The sequence below is a fragment of the Acomys russatus genome, chromosome 6 (assembly GCF_903995435.1).
Source record: "Acomys russatus chromosome 6, mAcoRus1.1, whole genome shotgun sequence".
In the NCBI taxonomy this organism is placed as follows: Eukaryota; Metazoa; Chordata; class Mammalia; order Rodentia; family Muridae; genus Acomys; species Acomys russatus.
In genome coordinates this window covers 84,978,132-84,993,524 of record NC_067142.1, presented here as the reverse complement: position 1 = coordinate 84,993,524, position 15,393 = coordinate 84,978,132, and the positions used below count along the sequence as shown (strand labels likewise).

Here is a 15,393-nt window from a genome sequence, read left to right as displayed (position 1 = left end):
AGCCATACGGTTCCCCCCGGGTGTCCGCGGTCCCAGAGTTCCGGCCGGCTTCCGGTTGAGAAGCCTGCAGAAGCAGCTATGGGTTTGGGGCTGGTGGACTGTCATTGCCATCTCTCCGCCCCGGATTTTGACAGCGTATGTGAGGGCGATTTGGGGCTTGCGGGAGTCGGGAGGGCTGCGTCCTTTCCTGCAAGTTATCTTTTCTCCCCCAGATCCTCAGAACTTAGGTCTAAGGCGACCTGACCGGTTTCCCTTTGACTCTCCATCGTGGTACTGGTTGTTCTTTCTCATCTTAGACAGCGGTGAACTAACTCCACGAAGCTTGCGTTTGTCGTTTCAACAGCCCTTTCTCCTACCACCCCTGTTCTGGGCTGATCCATCCTAGGCCTTAGCAGAGGTCCCCGTTCTAGGCCGGGAGAGGGGCAAACAAGAATAGCACGGGATGGGGCACGTGTGTAGGGGTGGGAATAGGCTTCGCCGCCGGCTGCTGGGGAGAGTGAAGATGGAGGGGAGCAGGTGTCTGTTTCTTGGAGGTGACTCTCGCGGTGGGAGTGAACGATAATGAGGAACACCGGCAGGTTGCAGAACCGAATACAGTGTAGAATTTGGCCTATTTTAGTTAACGAACAGCTGGAAATGCTTAATAAAAGAGAAATTTCAAAGACTGAGGAGATTTTCATGGGATGGGAGAGGTAGGTCAGTAAGACATTCAGATTGCATTAGGTGCACAGTTTTAACCCATTAGAGCCTTAAGAGTGATTTTTTAAAGAAGAAGAAACAGAATATTCTGAAGACAAAGTTGCTGCTGAGTGGCAAAAACGTGGAGGAGAGAAAGCTAACCCTTTAAGAAATGTCTCAGTTTACAAGCAAGAGATTGTAGATGTTATATATAAAAATTAAAGATTAAGGCGGATGATAGAATACAAGGTACTAGGCAGATGTCATGTTATACAGAGTTTATTAAATGAGAATTGGGGGAGCATGAGCATATAGAGAGCAGGGGGGAAGGGGTACCCCAGAAAAAGAGAAGAGAAACAGAGAAAGTAGGGAAGAGGTAGAGAAGAAGAGAGATAGAGAGAGTGCGGGTTGGGGGGGCACGTGGAGGGTGTCTTTTATATGGCCCAGGGTAGAGGCACGTCCCCCATGGCAGGTAAGCAGTGACATCACAGGTAGGCAGACTGAAGCAGAATCCTAACAGTAGAGGCCAGTCTGTAAGAATATCATGAGTATCAGGTGGTGATGCTCTTTGTTGAGATGAGGAAAGACCCACGGTTTGGGACTGGAGTAGGGAGGCGGGCAGATAGAAACCCTAAGTGAGGACATACTGGTAAGTCTAATCCCATTCCAGTGGAGATTATATAGTCAGTGAGAGTCCTGGGTCCAGGGGACAGTAAACACTGAGGCCACTTGGAGATTCAGCACGATAGCCAAAAACCATAAAAAGCTGAAGATATGGGCTGGAGAGATGGCTCAGAGGTTAAGAGCACTGACTGCTCTTCCAGAGGTCGTGAGTTCAATTCCCAGCAGCCACATGGTGGCTCGCAGCCATCTGTAATGAGATCTGGCGCCCTCTTCTGGCCTGGAGGTGCACGTGCTGAGGATGGTAAATGAACACAGAGAAACATGAGGTCTCTTGAGGCAGAGAAAAGAGCCTGAAGTCACAAAAGGACAGTCAAGGCGAATTCAGAGCAGCCACCAGTGATATAAAAGCAAAGTGTGGGGGAGACGTCCAAAAGCGGCTAACGGGTGGAGTGAGAGAGGACGTGTGCTTGGCAGCAGAGGTTTCTGTTTCGGTGCAGTGTGTGCTCTGAGTGCAAGAGTCAATGGTGGCCCATCATTTTCTGCCACCCTGCCCCTTGCTAACAATGTTGTCCGTTATGGTGCCTCTTCTGCACGTATGTGGCCAAAGAGCAGTCAATTACTCGCGTACAGTAAGTGTGCTTGCTTACATTTGTTGTAGGATCTGGATGATGTGTTGGAGAAAGCCAAGAAGGTAAGTTAGTGTCCACAGCCTCCCCGTTTGCTCCCCTCTGCCTCCTCACGACGTGCTGGTTTTAGGTATTGTTTAGACGGACTCTGCTAGGCTTTCCACAGTAAACAGCATTAAAGTGTTCTCTCCATGCCAGCCACAGAGCTAAGCCCCTACTGAATGTTAGCTCATTTAAAGTCTCACTTTCTGAGGCAGTTGCTCTTTTATAGTCATATGTGCTCCGTCAGAAAGATGAGGAATCTAATGTCTAAAGGTTAGTAATAGGTCAAAGACACATGCCAGTGAAGTGACAGAGACATGTTAGTCTGATTTGAAAATATGTTCCTACAGCCACCATGCTTGGCAGCACTGAAGAATGGGCCAGTCAGTCTTTCACTTTTTTTTTTTTTAAGATTTATTTATTCATTATTTATACAGTATTCTGTCCGCACACCAGAAGAGTACACCAGATCTCATTTAGATGGTTGTGAGCCACTTTGTGGTTGCTGGGAATTGAACTCAGAACCTTTGGTAGAACAGCCAGTGCTCTTAACCTCTGAGCCATTTTTCCAGCCCCCACTCTTTCACTTCTTAAAGTCACATTGTCTTGGAGATCTAGGATAAATTACAAAGATCTTCTGAAACAGTTTGATTTGTTAGAAAAAAAGTTAGCAAGGGCTGGAGAGATGGCTCCATGGATAAAAAACACTTGCAAACCTGATGTTCCGAGCGCAGTCCCTGGTACCACAGTGGAAGAGCAGAACTGACTCCACAGAGGTGTTCTCGGATTCCACATGCTCACTGTGGCGTGCACATGCACATGCGTGTGCACACACAGAGAATAAGTAAAAATAAAATTTAAAAATACAAATTATAAAATCTTGAAAGTATTTATGGAATTAGCTGCACACCGTCGTGAGGCAGCTTAAGTGGCAATGGGCTTTGGGGTCACGTGACCCTAAAGACCTCATTTGCTCCCACACACTGTCTTTGTCCAGAAAATTAGAGCAGTGCCTGCTTTTGGTCCGCGTAGGTTAATGAGGGGACAGTTGTACTCATCAAACATAGGGAAGGCTGGAAATAATAAGAACTGTAAGAATAATAATAAGAAATAATAAGTAATAAATAAATAAATAAAAAGAAATAATCCTTTTGATTATATAGAAAGCTTTAACATTTCCCTTAATTTATATTAAATGAGTATATTATTTGGTATTCTGTTCTATTCTTGTGTTTTGTTTTGTTTTTTAGGCTAATGTTATAGCCCTTGTGACAGTTGCTGAACACGCAGGAGAATTTGAAAGAATTATACAACTTTCAGAAAGGTTTTTGCTGTTCCTGTTGCTGTTGCTGCTGCTGCTGCTGTTGTTTGTTTGTTGTTGTTGTTTTCTTCTTCTTCTTCTTCTTCTTCTTCTTCTTCTTCTTCTTCTTCTTCTTCTTCTTTGTTGGGTGTGTGTGTGTTCACATTTGTGTGCAGATGTGCATGCATATGTGGGCATGTAGACACCCTCGGCTGATGTTAGGTGTCTTCCTTGGTGGCTCCCTCTGTATGTAGTGAGGTTAGGTTCCTCACTAAACCACGAGCTCACTGGCTCTGGCTAGGCTGGCTGTCCTGCCTGGCTCCAGGGGTCCCCTGCCTCTTCGTCTGCCTCCCCAGGGCTGAGGTTACAGGAAGCCACCATGCCTGCCTAGCTGGGAGCTGAATTCAGGTCCTGGAGCTTTATCTGTGGAGCCACCTCTCCTGCTCTGATGCTACTTCTAATTAAAGTTTTATTTTATGTTGCTGAGGCCAGTCTTGACCTCAGGAACTCAGGCAGCCCTCCCGTTCTCGCCATCTTAATGCTGAGACCAAAGCACAGAGCCTACACCTGCTTAATGATGATTTTAAAATGTTGCAAATAAAAATAGTTATGTCCAAAATAAATAACATCAAAGAATTGTTTTTTGAAAGAATGAGGAAAAGCAGCTGGGCTTGATAGAGTACGCCTTTAATCCAGCACTCAGGAGATAGAGGCAGAAGGATCTTTGTGAGTTTAAGGCTAGCCTGGTCTACAGAGTAAGTTCCAGGCCAGCCAAAGCTACATAGTGAGACTTTGTCTCAAGGGAAATAGCATGATCAGTGAGGAGAAGACATCTTAACATAGCCCTAAAAGCAGAGGCTTTTTCCTTTTTGTTCTGTAGGGAGACACTGATCTCCTGGCCCAAAGTTGTTCTCTAAGTTTTTCTACATTTTTAGGTATACTGGATTCATCCTGCCATGTCTGGGAGTTCACCCAGTTCAAGAACTTTCACCAGAAAAACCAAGAAGTGTGACATTAAAGGTAAACGTCATGTAAAATAAGAGCCACAACGGGTGGAACTGTTGACTCAGTAACCGTCCCCACACTACTCTCTAGTTTCTGTTCTTTGTGGTGTGTGGATGGGACCTACAGCCTCAGACATGCTAAGCAAGCATTCTGCCCTGAGCTGTAACATCAGCCAAGGTTGCTGCGGCTGCTGCTGCTGTTCTTCTTCTTCCTCCTCTCTTCCTCTTCTTCCTCCTTCCTCTTCCCCCTTTCCTCCTTCCTCTTCCTCCTCCCTCTTCCTTCCTCTTCCTCCTCTTCCTTCTCATCTTCCTCTTTGTCCTTCTCCTCTTCCTCTTCCACCTCCTTTTTCTTCTCTTCCTCCTCTTCCTCCTCCTTCTCCTCCTCTTCTTCCTCCCCCTCCTCCTCTTTCCTCTTCTTCCTCCTCCTTCCTGTTCCTCCTCCTCCTTATCTTTCTCCTTCTCCTTCTTCTCCTCCTCTATGTCCTTCTTTTTTCTCTCCTCTCTTCCTCCTCTTCCTCTTCCTCCTCCTCTTTGTCCGCCTCTTCCTCCTCTTCCTCCTCCTCTTCTTCCTCCTCCTCCTAGGTCCCAGTGAGAATCTTGTCTCAAAGTGAGACTACCTTAAAGTAAAAATTACAAAGAGGGATGAGCCCTACCTCAGTGAAAGAGTGCTTGCCTACCATGTTCAAGGGCCTGGGTTCAGTCCCCAGTTAAAAAGTTAAAAGTCACCGGCGGTGGTGGTGCACGCCTTTAATCCCAGCACTCGGGAGGCAGAGGCAGGTGGATCGCTGTGAGTTCGAGGCCAGCCTGGTCTACAAAGTGAGTCCAGGATGGCCAAGGCTACACAGAGAAACCTTGTCTCAAAAAACTAAAAAAAAAAAAAAAACAACAACAACAAAAAACCCACGCAAATCCAAACTTCATTCCTCTTTTCTGACTCAGACTTTGTAAGCAAGCTGTTTCTCCTCTTGTCCAGTGCCCTGGCCCCAGAGGCAGAGCGCTCTGAATGTCCACCGAGGAAGATGTCTTGTCTGACAACCGTCCCAGCTGATGCCAGGCAGCTTCTCCACAGTGTGAGGTCCTAGCTGGTAGCTCCCAGGCAGAGTGGGCTCTTTCTGACCAAGTCTGCTGTGACGTCTTTTGGAGGCCTTCACTGCTCTCCCTCTGCTCTGCCTCCCTCTCTCCATGAGCACACACCTGCTCCTCCGTCAGCTGCTTCCCTCCCTTCCTTGCTTCTCTCGAGACAGGAGTTCTCTGTGTCCCGGACTCACTTTGTAGATCAGCCTGTCCTCGAACTCACAGCACTCCACCTGCTCCTGCCTCCCAAGAGCTGGGATTAAAGGCGTGTGCCAACACCACCCGGCTTTTATATAAGCAATTTCTAAATTTTGTCTTCTCCTTAGAAGGCCACCACAGGCAAAGTTCTCTTAAATGCAAAGGTAACGTCACAGAAATGAACAGCGTGCCACTGCCTCAGTAGTTCCCAAGCTCATACGGGAAGCGCATTGTTTGTATCGTTGAACTCCTGTGACAGATAGCCCGAGCCCGAGCTCAAGACAAATCAATGCAAAGAAAGTGAAGGGAATATGGAGTGTCACTGTCATGAACTGACAAACCGCTGCTTAGGGACGACAGAGCCATGTGCATGGCCACCACCTGTGACCTCTCAGCCTCTCCAGGAACTGCAAGTCAGACCTGTGAGCGAATGCCTCCTAAGCAGAGAGGGCCTCACAAGCCTGTGGCCGGAACATGTGTGGCTGTTCCTACTCAGATGTTAGTTAGAGCTGCTGACGTGGGGAGTGGATGCAGTGACGTGAAGTCCCAGTGTGGCTTAGGGCCTGGCACGCAGCACACACTGAGGAACGATGCTCCTACTCTGGGCGTTGACACATTTACATCTCTTTTCCTTGCAGGATTTGGATGTAGCGTTGCCTGTTATTGAGAAATACAAGGATCGGTTGCTGGCAATTGGAGAGGTAAACCTTTGCTGACGAGACAATGTCCAGTCCAGACCTCCACAGGATAGAGGCACTAATCCTTAGCTCAGTACTAGTCGCTGTAACCGACTTAGATAGCTGTGCTTATCCTGTTTAGCCTGCCAAGAATGGGATACTTCTTCAGGAAACAAAAGCACTTGGGGATTAAGCAACAGAAAGCCTTACTCTAGGCTCCTCCTAGTGGGAGAAGATGCTGTAATAATATTTCTAAAGACTTTGCTTTTGCTTAAGTGTGGCCATTGCTCTGTGAGGCTGAGAGGCCTGGAGAGGGAGGGCCAGTGAGATGGTTCCACATGTGAAAGCAGCTGCCACCAAGTTTGAGGACCTGGACCTACATGGCAGGAGGAGAGAACTGACTTCTGAAAGTTGTCCTCTGACCTCCACATGTGCACTGTGGTATCCCTGTGTGACTTTCAACCCAATAAACGCAATTTTTAAAGAAGCTTCACAGCCGGGTGGTGGTGGCACACATCTTTAATCCAGCACTTGGGAGGCAGAGGCAGGCAGATCGCTGTGAGTTCAAGGCCAGCCTGGTCTATAAAGCAAGTCTAGGACAGCCAAGGCTACACAGAGAAGCCCTGTCTCGAAAAAACAAAACAAAACAAAACAAAACAAACAAAAAAAAAATCACAGGTAACATAAAGGCATACTTTAGTCTTGAGTTTGTGATGAAATACCGTTTCTGGGGTTGGAGATTTAGCTCAGTGGTAGAGTGCTTGCCTAGCAAGTGCAAGGCCCCGGGTTCGGTCCTCAGCTCTGGGGGGGAAAAAAAAATGAAATACCATGTTTCTTAAATTCTGGAGAGAGTTCTTAGCACGCACGTCCAGGCAGCAGCAATAGAAATGGGCTTCTGTAACCTGCAGTGCCAGTGCGTGGCCTGGTGTGACTTGTCAGTGCTGGCCCCAGACTGAGATGTGTGACATACATAGTGGGTTTTAGAGTTGTGGTACCCCACAAGAGAACTATAAAACAGCTTAGATGTTGGGGTATATTGAAGTTAATTATGTCTACTTGGCTAGTATTTTCATGGGGCTGCTGTGTAGTGATATATGTGCCCTGAGTACCCACTCATAGTCTCTGTGGGCGTCACACGTGGAGATGTGAGATGTGAGATGTGACAATCTTTGTCTTCCTGTTGCAGGTGGGGCTAGACTTCTCCCCTAGATTTGTGGGCACCAATGAAGAGAAGGAGGAGCAAAGACAGGTCCTGATCAGACAGGTCCAATTGGCCAAAAGACTCAACGTGCCTTTGTAGGTGAACTATCTCTCGTAACTAAAGAGCAAATTGTGTAATGGCTGGTCCTCTTATAATGAGCCCTATGTCTCTTTTCCCGTGAGGTTTTTGTTTTGTTTTGTTTTTAATGTGCATTGGTGTGAGGGTGTCAGGTCTCCTCTCCTGGAACTGGAATTAGACAGTTGTGAGCTGCCATGTGAGTGCCAGGAATTGAGCCTGGGCCCTTTGGAAGAGCAGACAGTGTTCTTAACCACTGAGCCATCTCTCCAGCCAGCCCCCACCCCAACCTGTCCCTGCCCCGAGTTACTTTTTAATCTTTTTTTTTTTTTCCAGAGCTGAGGACCGAACCCAGGGCCTTGTGCTTGCTAGGCAAGCGCTCTACCACTGAGCTAAATCCCCAACCCCCCCCCCCCCCCCGAGTTACTTTTTAAAAGTCATTCTCTCTGTGCGTGGATGTTTGCCTGCATGTGTGTCTGTGGTCCGTGTGCGTGCAGTGCCTGTGGTGGCCAGGAGAGGGCGTGGGGTACCTGGAACTGCAGTTAGAGCTGTTAACCCGCTGCTGCCCTGTGTGCTGGGATGAAACCTGGTCCTCTGTGAGAGTAGCTGAGTCATCTCTCCAGCCTCAGGGATTATTTTAATACCACAAAACAGTATTTTCCTAATTAAAAGTCTTCAAAGGAATTTTGTTATTGTTAAACAGAAACGTGCATTCGCGCTCAGCTGGAAGACCCACCATCAGCCTCTTACGTGAGCAAGGTACTTATATCCCTAACATTCAGGCTTCGCAGTTCCAGCTGAGGCTCTAGGGAGCAAGCGTGCGTCCCTGAAGAAATGTATGAAGAGTGGAGACAAAACCCTCCAGGAGCCGGGCGTGGTGGCACTCGCTTTTAATCCCGGCACTTGGGAGACAGGCAGATCTCTGTGAGTTCGAGGCTAGCCTGGTCTACACATTGAGTCCAGGACAGTCAGGGCTACACAAAGAAACCTTGTCTCAGAAAACCAAAAAAAAAAAAAAAAAAAAAAAAAAAAAAAAAGAAGAAGAAGAAGAAGAAGAAGAAGAAAAGAAAGAAAGAAAGAAACTCACCAGGATGGATTTGTTTGCCAGGCTAATATTTACAAGGTTATTTTTGTGCAGTTATGTATTTATCAGGCTTAACTAGAGCAAGTGAAAACTTGAAGTTCAGATTTCTCAATTTATTTTTATCTTATGCATATGAGTGTTTTTTGCATGTATATATGTACATTCATTGCACCTGTGCCAGGTGTCCTCAGAGGCCTGAAGAGGGGATCAGGTGCCCTAGATCTAGACTCATAGAAAGTTGTGAGCTGCCATGTGAGTTTTGGGAACTGAACCTAGGTCCTCTGTAAGACCAGCAAGTACTGTTAACCATACAGCCATCTTTCCTGCCCCTGGCTCTAACAAGAAAGAAGAAAGTAAGGCAAAAAGGGCAGTCTCATTGCTCCTGGTATGCATGTTTTCTGTCTGCTGCCTTGGGGGCCAGAGAGTAGAGAGGCTTGCACACACGCCTGAAGACCAGATGTCAAGTCTCAGATACCAGAAGGTATCAGGCAAGAACCTTTGCCCTCTGCTATGGCACGTGGTATTTATGCAAACACATATATACAACAAATTAAATATGTAAAAAGAATAAGTAAATAAAAAAGCAGTACTGTGCAGATTGTGGCCATCATCTGTAAAGAACACAGCTACCTGCTCTGGACTCTCCTAATCTGAACATAATTCTCTTCCAAAGCTTAAAATGCCACCAACAATAAGAAATGCATCTTATTTTTAGACTCCTATATGCATTAAAAACGGCCGTCCGACGTATAACAAGCAGTGCATGTACATGTACATGTACATGTGTGTTTAGTCTACAGTATGTGTGTACAAAAGCATACATTGATTGGTTGTGACCTACTAAATAAATTTTATAACAAATTTATGACCATAATGAATATTCACACTATTTGAAAAAAAAAGACGATGAAGTAATAAAACTCCATGCAGTTAGAGGTGTGGTCAGTGAGGAATCTGTCCCTTCAGGAGTCAGCTGGACAATTATCCTGTAAGAGCTGCAGCCGGAGCTCACATCTGTCTGTGACACCCTCACACAAATATACATGTAGGCAAACTGCCAATGCGCATACAATAAATACATGCTATATTAAAAAAAAAAAAAGAGCTGCAGCCGGTGTGGAAGAACGTTCCTTAGTGGGAGAGGGATTGCCTCGTATGAGGAAGGGTCTGGGTCTGGTCCTCAGCGACACACGCGCGTGCAAACACATACACACATGCACACACATGCATGCACAAAGAGTAGGGGTTGGTTTCATGAACCAAGGCTTGTTTAATTATAAGTCCATTTTTTTTCTACTTGAATTTCTGTTAGGAAAATCAGTTTGCTTAACACCCTTCTATTAAATAATCATTTTGCAGCTCACAGGCATATAGAAAAGATCTAGAAATGTAGAAAGTTTAGATGATTGTTTTAAAAATTGCATTTCAGTGTTTGTCTTTTTTCTGAACATTGTCTATTTATCATGGAATCTGATCGTTATATCCCGGTGATAAATATTTCTTAAAATCCAGACTCTGTTTATTTTGACTAGCTCTTGTAGGGACAGAACCGAACACTGATTTCTTTTTCCCTTGAGAGGTGCTGAGCAGGTGCTCCTGCACGCGTTCGACGGCCGGCCATCCGTAGCCATGGAGGGAGTGAGGGCTGGTTACTACTTCTCAATACCACCGTCCATCGTAAGAAGTGGGCAGGTAAAGTCTCCGATTAAAACGCTTTGTTAAAACACTTTGTGAGGTACGATTTAAAACCTAAGCTTTGTGACAAACTTATGATACTATTTTAGTTACATTTCAAAATTAGTTTTTTATTTATTTTTATTTTTTTATTTTTTGGTTTTCGAGACAGGGTTTCTCTGTTTATAGCCTTGACTGCCCTGGACTCACTTTTTAGATCAGGCTGGCCTTGAACTCACAGCGATCCCCCTGCCTCTGCCTCCCAAGTGCTGGGATTAAAGGCGTGTGCCACCATTGCCCAGCCCAAAATTAGTCTTAAGTTTCTATTCAAACATATAGAAAACTTAAAAATGAATCTGAAGCCGGGCACGGTGGCACACACCTGTAATCCCAGCACTCAGGGAGGCAGAGGCAGGTGGATCACTGTGAGTTCGAGGCCAACTTAGTCTACAAAGTTAAGTCCAGGACAGCCAGGACTACACAGAGAAACCCTGTCTCAAAAAACAAAGAACAAAAACAAACAAACAAACAATTAAATGTCCACAATAAAAGAAAATAAGACTTCTATATTTCAAAATATACTATCAGTAAACCGAAAAGACAATCCACAGAAAGAAAAGTAGTTTCAAATCATGTGTCCCGTGAGAGCACAGTACCCGGGGTAGGTAGGTACAAATACAGTCCAATGATGAAAACAGGAACCTGGCCGCAAAGCGGGCAAAGGATTTAAGTCTAACCACAAAGCAGATAATTCTCTGAAGAAAACAACAGAAAAGAGCAGTTGGTGCCTGAAGAGAAGCTGGTGTCATTCCCTCAGGGGAGTGCAGGGGTGCATTCCACACCACTGAGTCGGAGTCCCCCTGAAACTAAGTGTAGAATTACTGTTACCAACTAACTCCGCCCTAGGAAGATACACCCAAAGGAAAAAAATATCCTACACAAAAGTGGGGCCTTGTGCGTGACCAGAAACAAGCTAGAGGTGAGTCTAGTGGCCACTGCCCGAGCAGCACGGTGTGGCACACCTGCACAGGGTGGCATGCCTCGGCCACAAGGAGGAATGGGATACCTAATCATGTCACAGCATGAGTGAGCCATGAAACATATTAGGAGAGAGCAGCCTGACACAAAAGGATACACGTTAGGAGATTCTGTTTCTATGAAATGCAGACAAGGCAGAAAGTTGGTTGCTTTTGGCTAGTGATTGGAGGGATGAATAAGAAACAACTGGTTATATCTTAATCAAATATATATATTTAAAGAGTGACTGTTATGCCATATGAATTACACTTCAAAATACTTAAAAGGAAATCTTTCGTAATTTGCCATATTTGGTCACTTTTATGACACATATTTTTCCATACTCTGTCGATGAGGATACAGAGTGCAATCAGTGATGTCTTCAGTTCTGTGAGACACATCTGTATCACTTTTCAAAACCCAAAGTGCAGAATGTAGAACTGACAGCTAACCAGAGAACTTAAAATCTCTTTCTTAGCAGCATTTTCTGTGTACTTTCTTTTTTAAATTTTATTAATTATTTATACAGTATTCTGCCCAAATGTGTGCCTGCCCACCACAAGAGGGCACCAGATCTCATGACAGCTGGTCATGAGCCACCTTGTGGTTATTGGGAATTGAACTCAGGACCTTTGGAAGAGCAGATGGTGCTCTTAACCTCTGAGCCATCTCCCCAGCCCTGCACTAGATTTCTTGTGGGGCATTTCTTATTTTTATTTTAATCCATTTGGTTCCCTGGAAGCTTTGGATAATTTTTGCAATTTTAGGCAATATTCCTATTTTAAAGTGGCTGTCAGAAGTAGTCTGGTGACAGCATGCTAGCTGTCGAGAGACCACTGGTGCCTTAGTGGTAAGGATGCATGGAAGTGCCCTTCAGGACAAGACCCGCCCACATGTAAGTCACTGTTGTTCACTTCCTCCTGTTATAAACTTACTCTCTCTTTTCTCTAAGAAGCAGAAGCTTGTGAAACAGCTGCCTCTAAGTTCTATCTGCTTAGAAACAGATTCACCTGTGCTAGGACCAGAAAAAATGGTAAGCAGCTCTCGGGCTTGTGGGGATGCAGATGCATCCTTCCAGGGTCTGTTCTGGCTTAGCAGGGACTCTGCAAGGCACTCGGATGCTGAGCTGAGGCCTATCCACTGCAGGGCACTGCTTTCCTGTGAGATGTGCTAGAAAACATGTCTGGGTTATCAAGGCTTCCTCTCAGATGTTTTTTGAGAGTTCAAGACTTAGTTGCCTGACTTTGGAGAAGCTACTTAATTTCTCCAAAACTCTATCATCTCTATCTATCTATCTATCTATCTATCTATCCATTCATTATATAGCTGAGCCTGGTCCTTCTGCCTCTGCTTCCCCAAGGACTGGATTATACATATGTACCACTATGCCTGGCTGACTTTTCAGTTATGAGACATGGCTAAAATAGTGAAATATTTTCAGTATTATATGAAAGTGCCTAGCAGTACCTGATACAAAGTTAAAAAACAGCCTTTATTATACAGCTCTGCTGTCCTGGACTCCCTCTGTGGACCAGGCTGGCCTTGAACTCACAGCGATCCACCTGCCTCTGCCTCCTGAGTGCTGGGACTAAAGCCACCACACCCAGCCTCATTAGTTTTTTTCGGATATCATCTTTGCTGTGAACAGAATGCTGTCTTCTCATAGTGTCACCCTGAGGTTAAATGAGACCTTCCAAGAAAGGAACGAAGCCTTATACATGAAAAATCAGTAGGTTAAGGTCTCATGTCCTTCCAGACCACTATATCCATATACAGACATACAGACTTAGCTCCTTAAGATAGGATCAGCCTGGAAGCATTATTTCCAACCTTCTTTCACTGATATATATTAATAAATGTACTTTTCCTCAACGTAGTTAATAACTACATAATGTTCCACTGTTAAAACTTGTTGTTGCCTGGCAGTGGTGGCGCACGCTCTTCATCTCAGTACTCAGGAGGTAGCAGCAGATGGATCTTTGTGAGTTGGAGGCCAGCCTGGTCTGCAGAGTGAGTTCCAGGACAGCCAGGGCTACACAGAGAAACCAAACAGCCAAAAAACAAACAAATAAGCAAAACGTGTTATGGGCTGGAAAGATGGCTCAGCGGTTAAGAGCATTGGCTGTTCTTCCAGAGGACCTGGGTTCTATTCCCAGCACCCACATGTTGGCTCATAAGCACTTGTAATTCCAATTCCAGAGAACCCGATGCCCTCCTCTGGCCTCCACAGACAATAGGCAGGCATGTGGTGTGTACACATATGTGCAGGCAAAATGTTAATACATGTAAAATAATAAAGTTGTAATAAAAAACTTGGTATTAGCCAAAATATATGTATACATTATATACATTCTATGTATGTAATATTTTGTATAAACATAATGTCCATATATATACATATGTATATATAAATTGTGTGCTTTTGTTTAATTTTCTGAGACAGGTCAGGTCTCATGTAGCCAGCATTTGGCCTTACACACCTGATCCCTCTGCTTCTGCCTCCCAGGGGCTGGAAACTCAGATGTGTGCCAGCACACTCGGCCAGTCTGTGCTATGCTGAACAGCCTTGAATGAGAATCTTTGACACACTTCTTTTTTTGTTAGCCTGCATTATCAAGGGTTTTTGCCTTAATAATGTTATTCCTCTTATTATTATTTCAAGTATCCACTTAATAATTACAGGAATGTTTTTCTTTAAGTCTAAATGCTGTTGACTGCAGAAATGTTGCTGTTGCTTTTGTTGTTGTTGTTGTCACTAAAACACACCACTGAGGGGCTGGGGAGATGGCTCAGTGGTTAAGAGCATTGGCTTCTCTTCCAGAGGACCCAGGTTCAATTCTCAGAACCCACAATGGCAGCTCACAGCTGTCCGTAACTCCAGGATCTGACACCCACACACAGACATACATGTAGGCTAAACACCAATGCATATAAAATAAATTAAAAAAAAAAAAAAAGAAACACCACTAAGTGTAAGGAGAATGTGTATTTATTTCACTTGTATTAAAATGGGGGGCAGAGGTTACCTTAAAGTCATCCAGATGGCAGAGCCTGCTTGGAGTAGTCTTTCCAGCCCTTGGGGCTTTTTAAACCACACTGGGCTGGGAGCCTTTGAAGTGAGGGGCCAAGTGGAGTGCAGTGACCTTACCCAGAAGTCACGTGTGCACCAGAACAAAGGACAGCTAAGCCTTCAGGCGGGCTACCCTTCCTGGCCCAGGCTGCTTCACAGGCTGCTGCTCAGGGCTCCAGCTCCAAGTGTCTCCTGGTTCTTTCCTGGAGCAGCACAGACTTAGAGTCAACACTGTCACCAAACCTGCCAAGTTCACCGCCCCCATTTGAAAAAGCATTAATGAAGAAATGCCAGTCCCTTCATGGTAGACAAGGAGCTCACTGGGTGTTTTATCGGCTCACTCCCGTGTGTGTCTTAGCTACAGTCTCCAGGGATGTGTACACTGAGTGTCAAGCTTTGTTCTCTTTCAGACACGGAATGAACCCTGCAACGTTTCCATTTCAGCAGAGTGCATCGCCCGAGTGAAAGGGCTCTCGGTGGAGGAGGTCCGAGAAGTGACGACGCAGAATGCATTGAAACTGTTTCCCAAGCTTCAGTGCCTGCTCCAGAAATAGCTTCAAAACCGCCCAGTGCAAGGCCCAGCCAGCTCAGGGCAGCGCTCGGGAGAGCAGGCATTCACTTCAATGATCTGAAACGAAGAAGCCATTTTATGTGGCTAGCAGTCATAGTTTCACAGAAATGTTCCTCTTAAGAACAAATTTGGGCCACTTGGCGCACCCCGCTACTCTCCCAGAGCTCTCAAGACCACCAATTCCCAGCAGCCATGTTGGGTGGCTCACTACTGCCTGTGACGCTGTCCAGCTCCAGAAGATGCAACCCCGTCTCTGGCCTCCTCCAGCACTAGCACACATGTGGTAATACCCCTACCCAGACATGCATGCACATGAATAAAATAATGACTTCTAAAAGCTCTATTTCTATAAAAGGGAGATTTGGCTTTGATACTGAAACCCTGGGTTCTCACTGTAACCCTGTGGTACTTTGAAGTCACAGACTGGACACACAGGCTTCTGGAGTTATTGCCACTCGAGGGAAGAGAGCCTCAAACC

The 15,393-nt window shown here is 45.5% G+C and overlaps 1 protein-coding gene across 2 annotated transcripts; it reads left to right on the top strand.

The window, feature by feature from the left end:
* The first annotated feature begins 78 nt into the window (after positions 1-78).
* Positions 79-15,052, top strand: Tatdn3 (TatD DNase domain containing 3). Of its 2 annotated transcripts, none has more exons than XM_051148138.1 (10): positions 79-135; positions 1,961-1,993; positions 3,221-3,294; positions 4,206-4,290; positions 6,185-6,247; positions 7,410-7,519; positions 8,203-8,258; positions 10,163-10,275; positions 12,230-12,307; positions 14,755-15,052. In XM_051148138.1, exons 1-10 carry the CDS (start codon positions 79-81, stop codon positions 14,896-14,898), a joined length of 813 nt encoding a protein of 270 aa, XP_051004095.1. In that variant the 3' UTR covers positions 14,899-15,052. The 2 variants fall into 2 exon arrangements, with proteins under 2 accessions (XP_051004095.1, XP_051004094.1); XM_051148137.1 differs by having other exon boundaries at positions 12,227-12,307.
* The last annotated feature ends 341 nt before the right edge of the window (positions 15,053-15,393 follow it).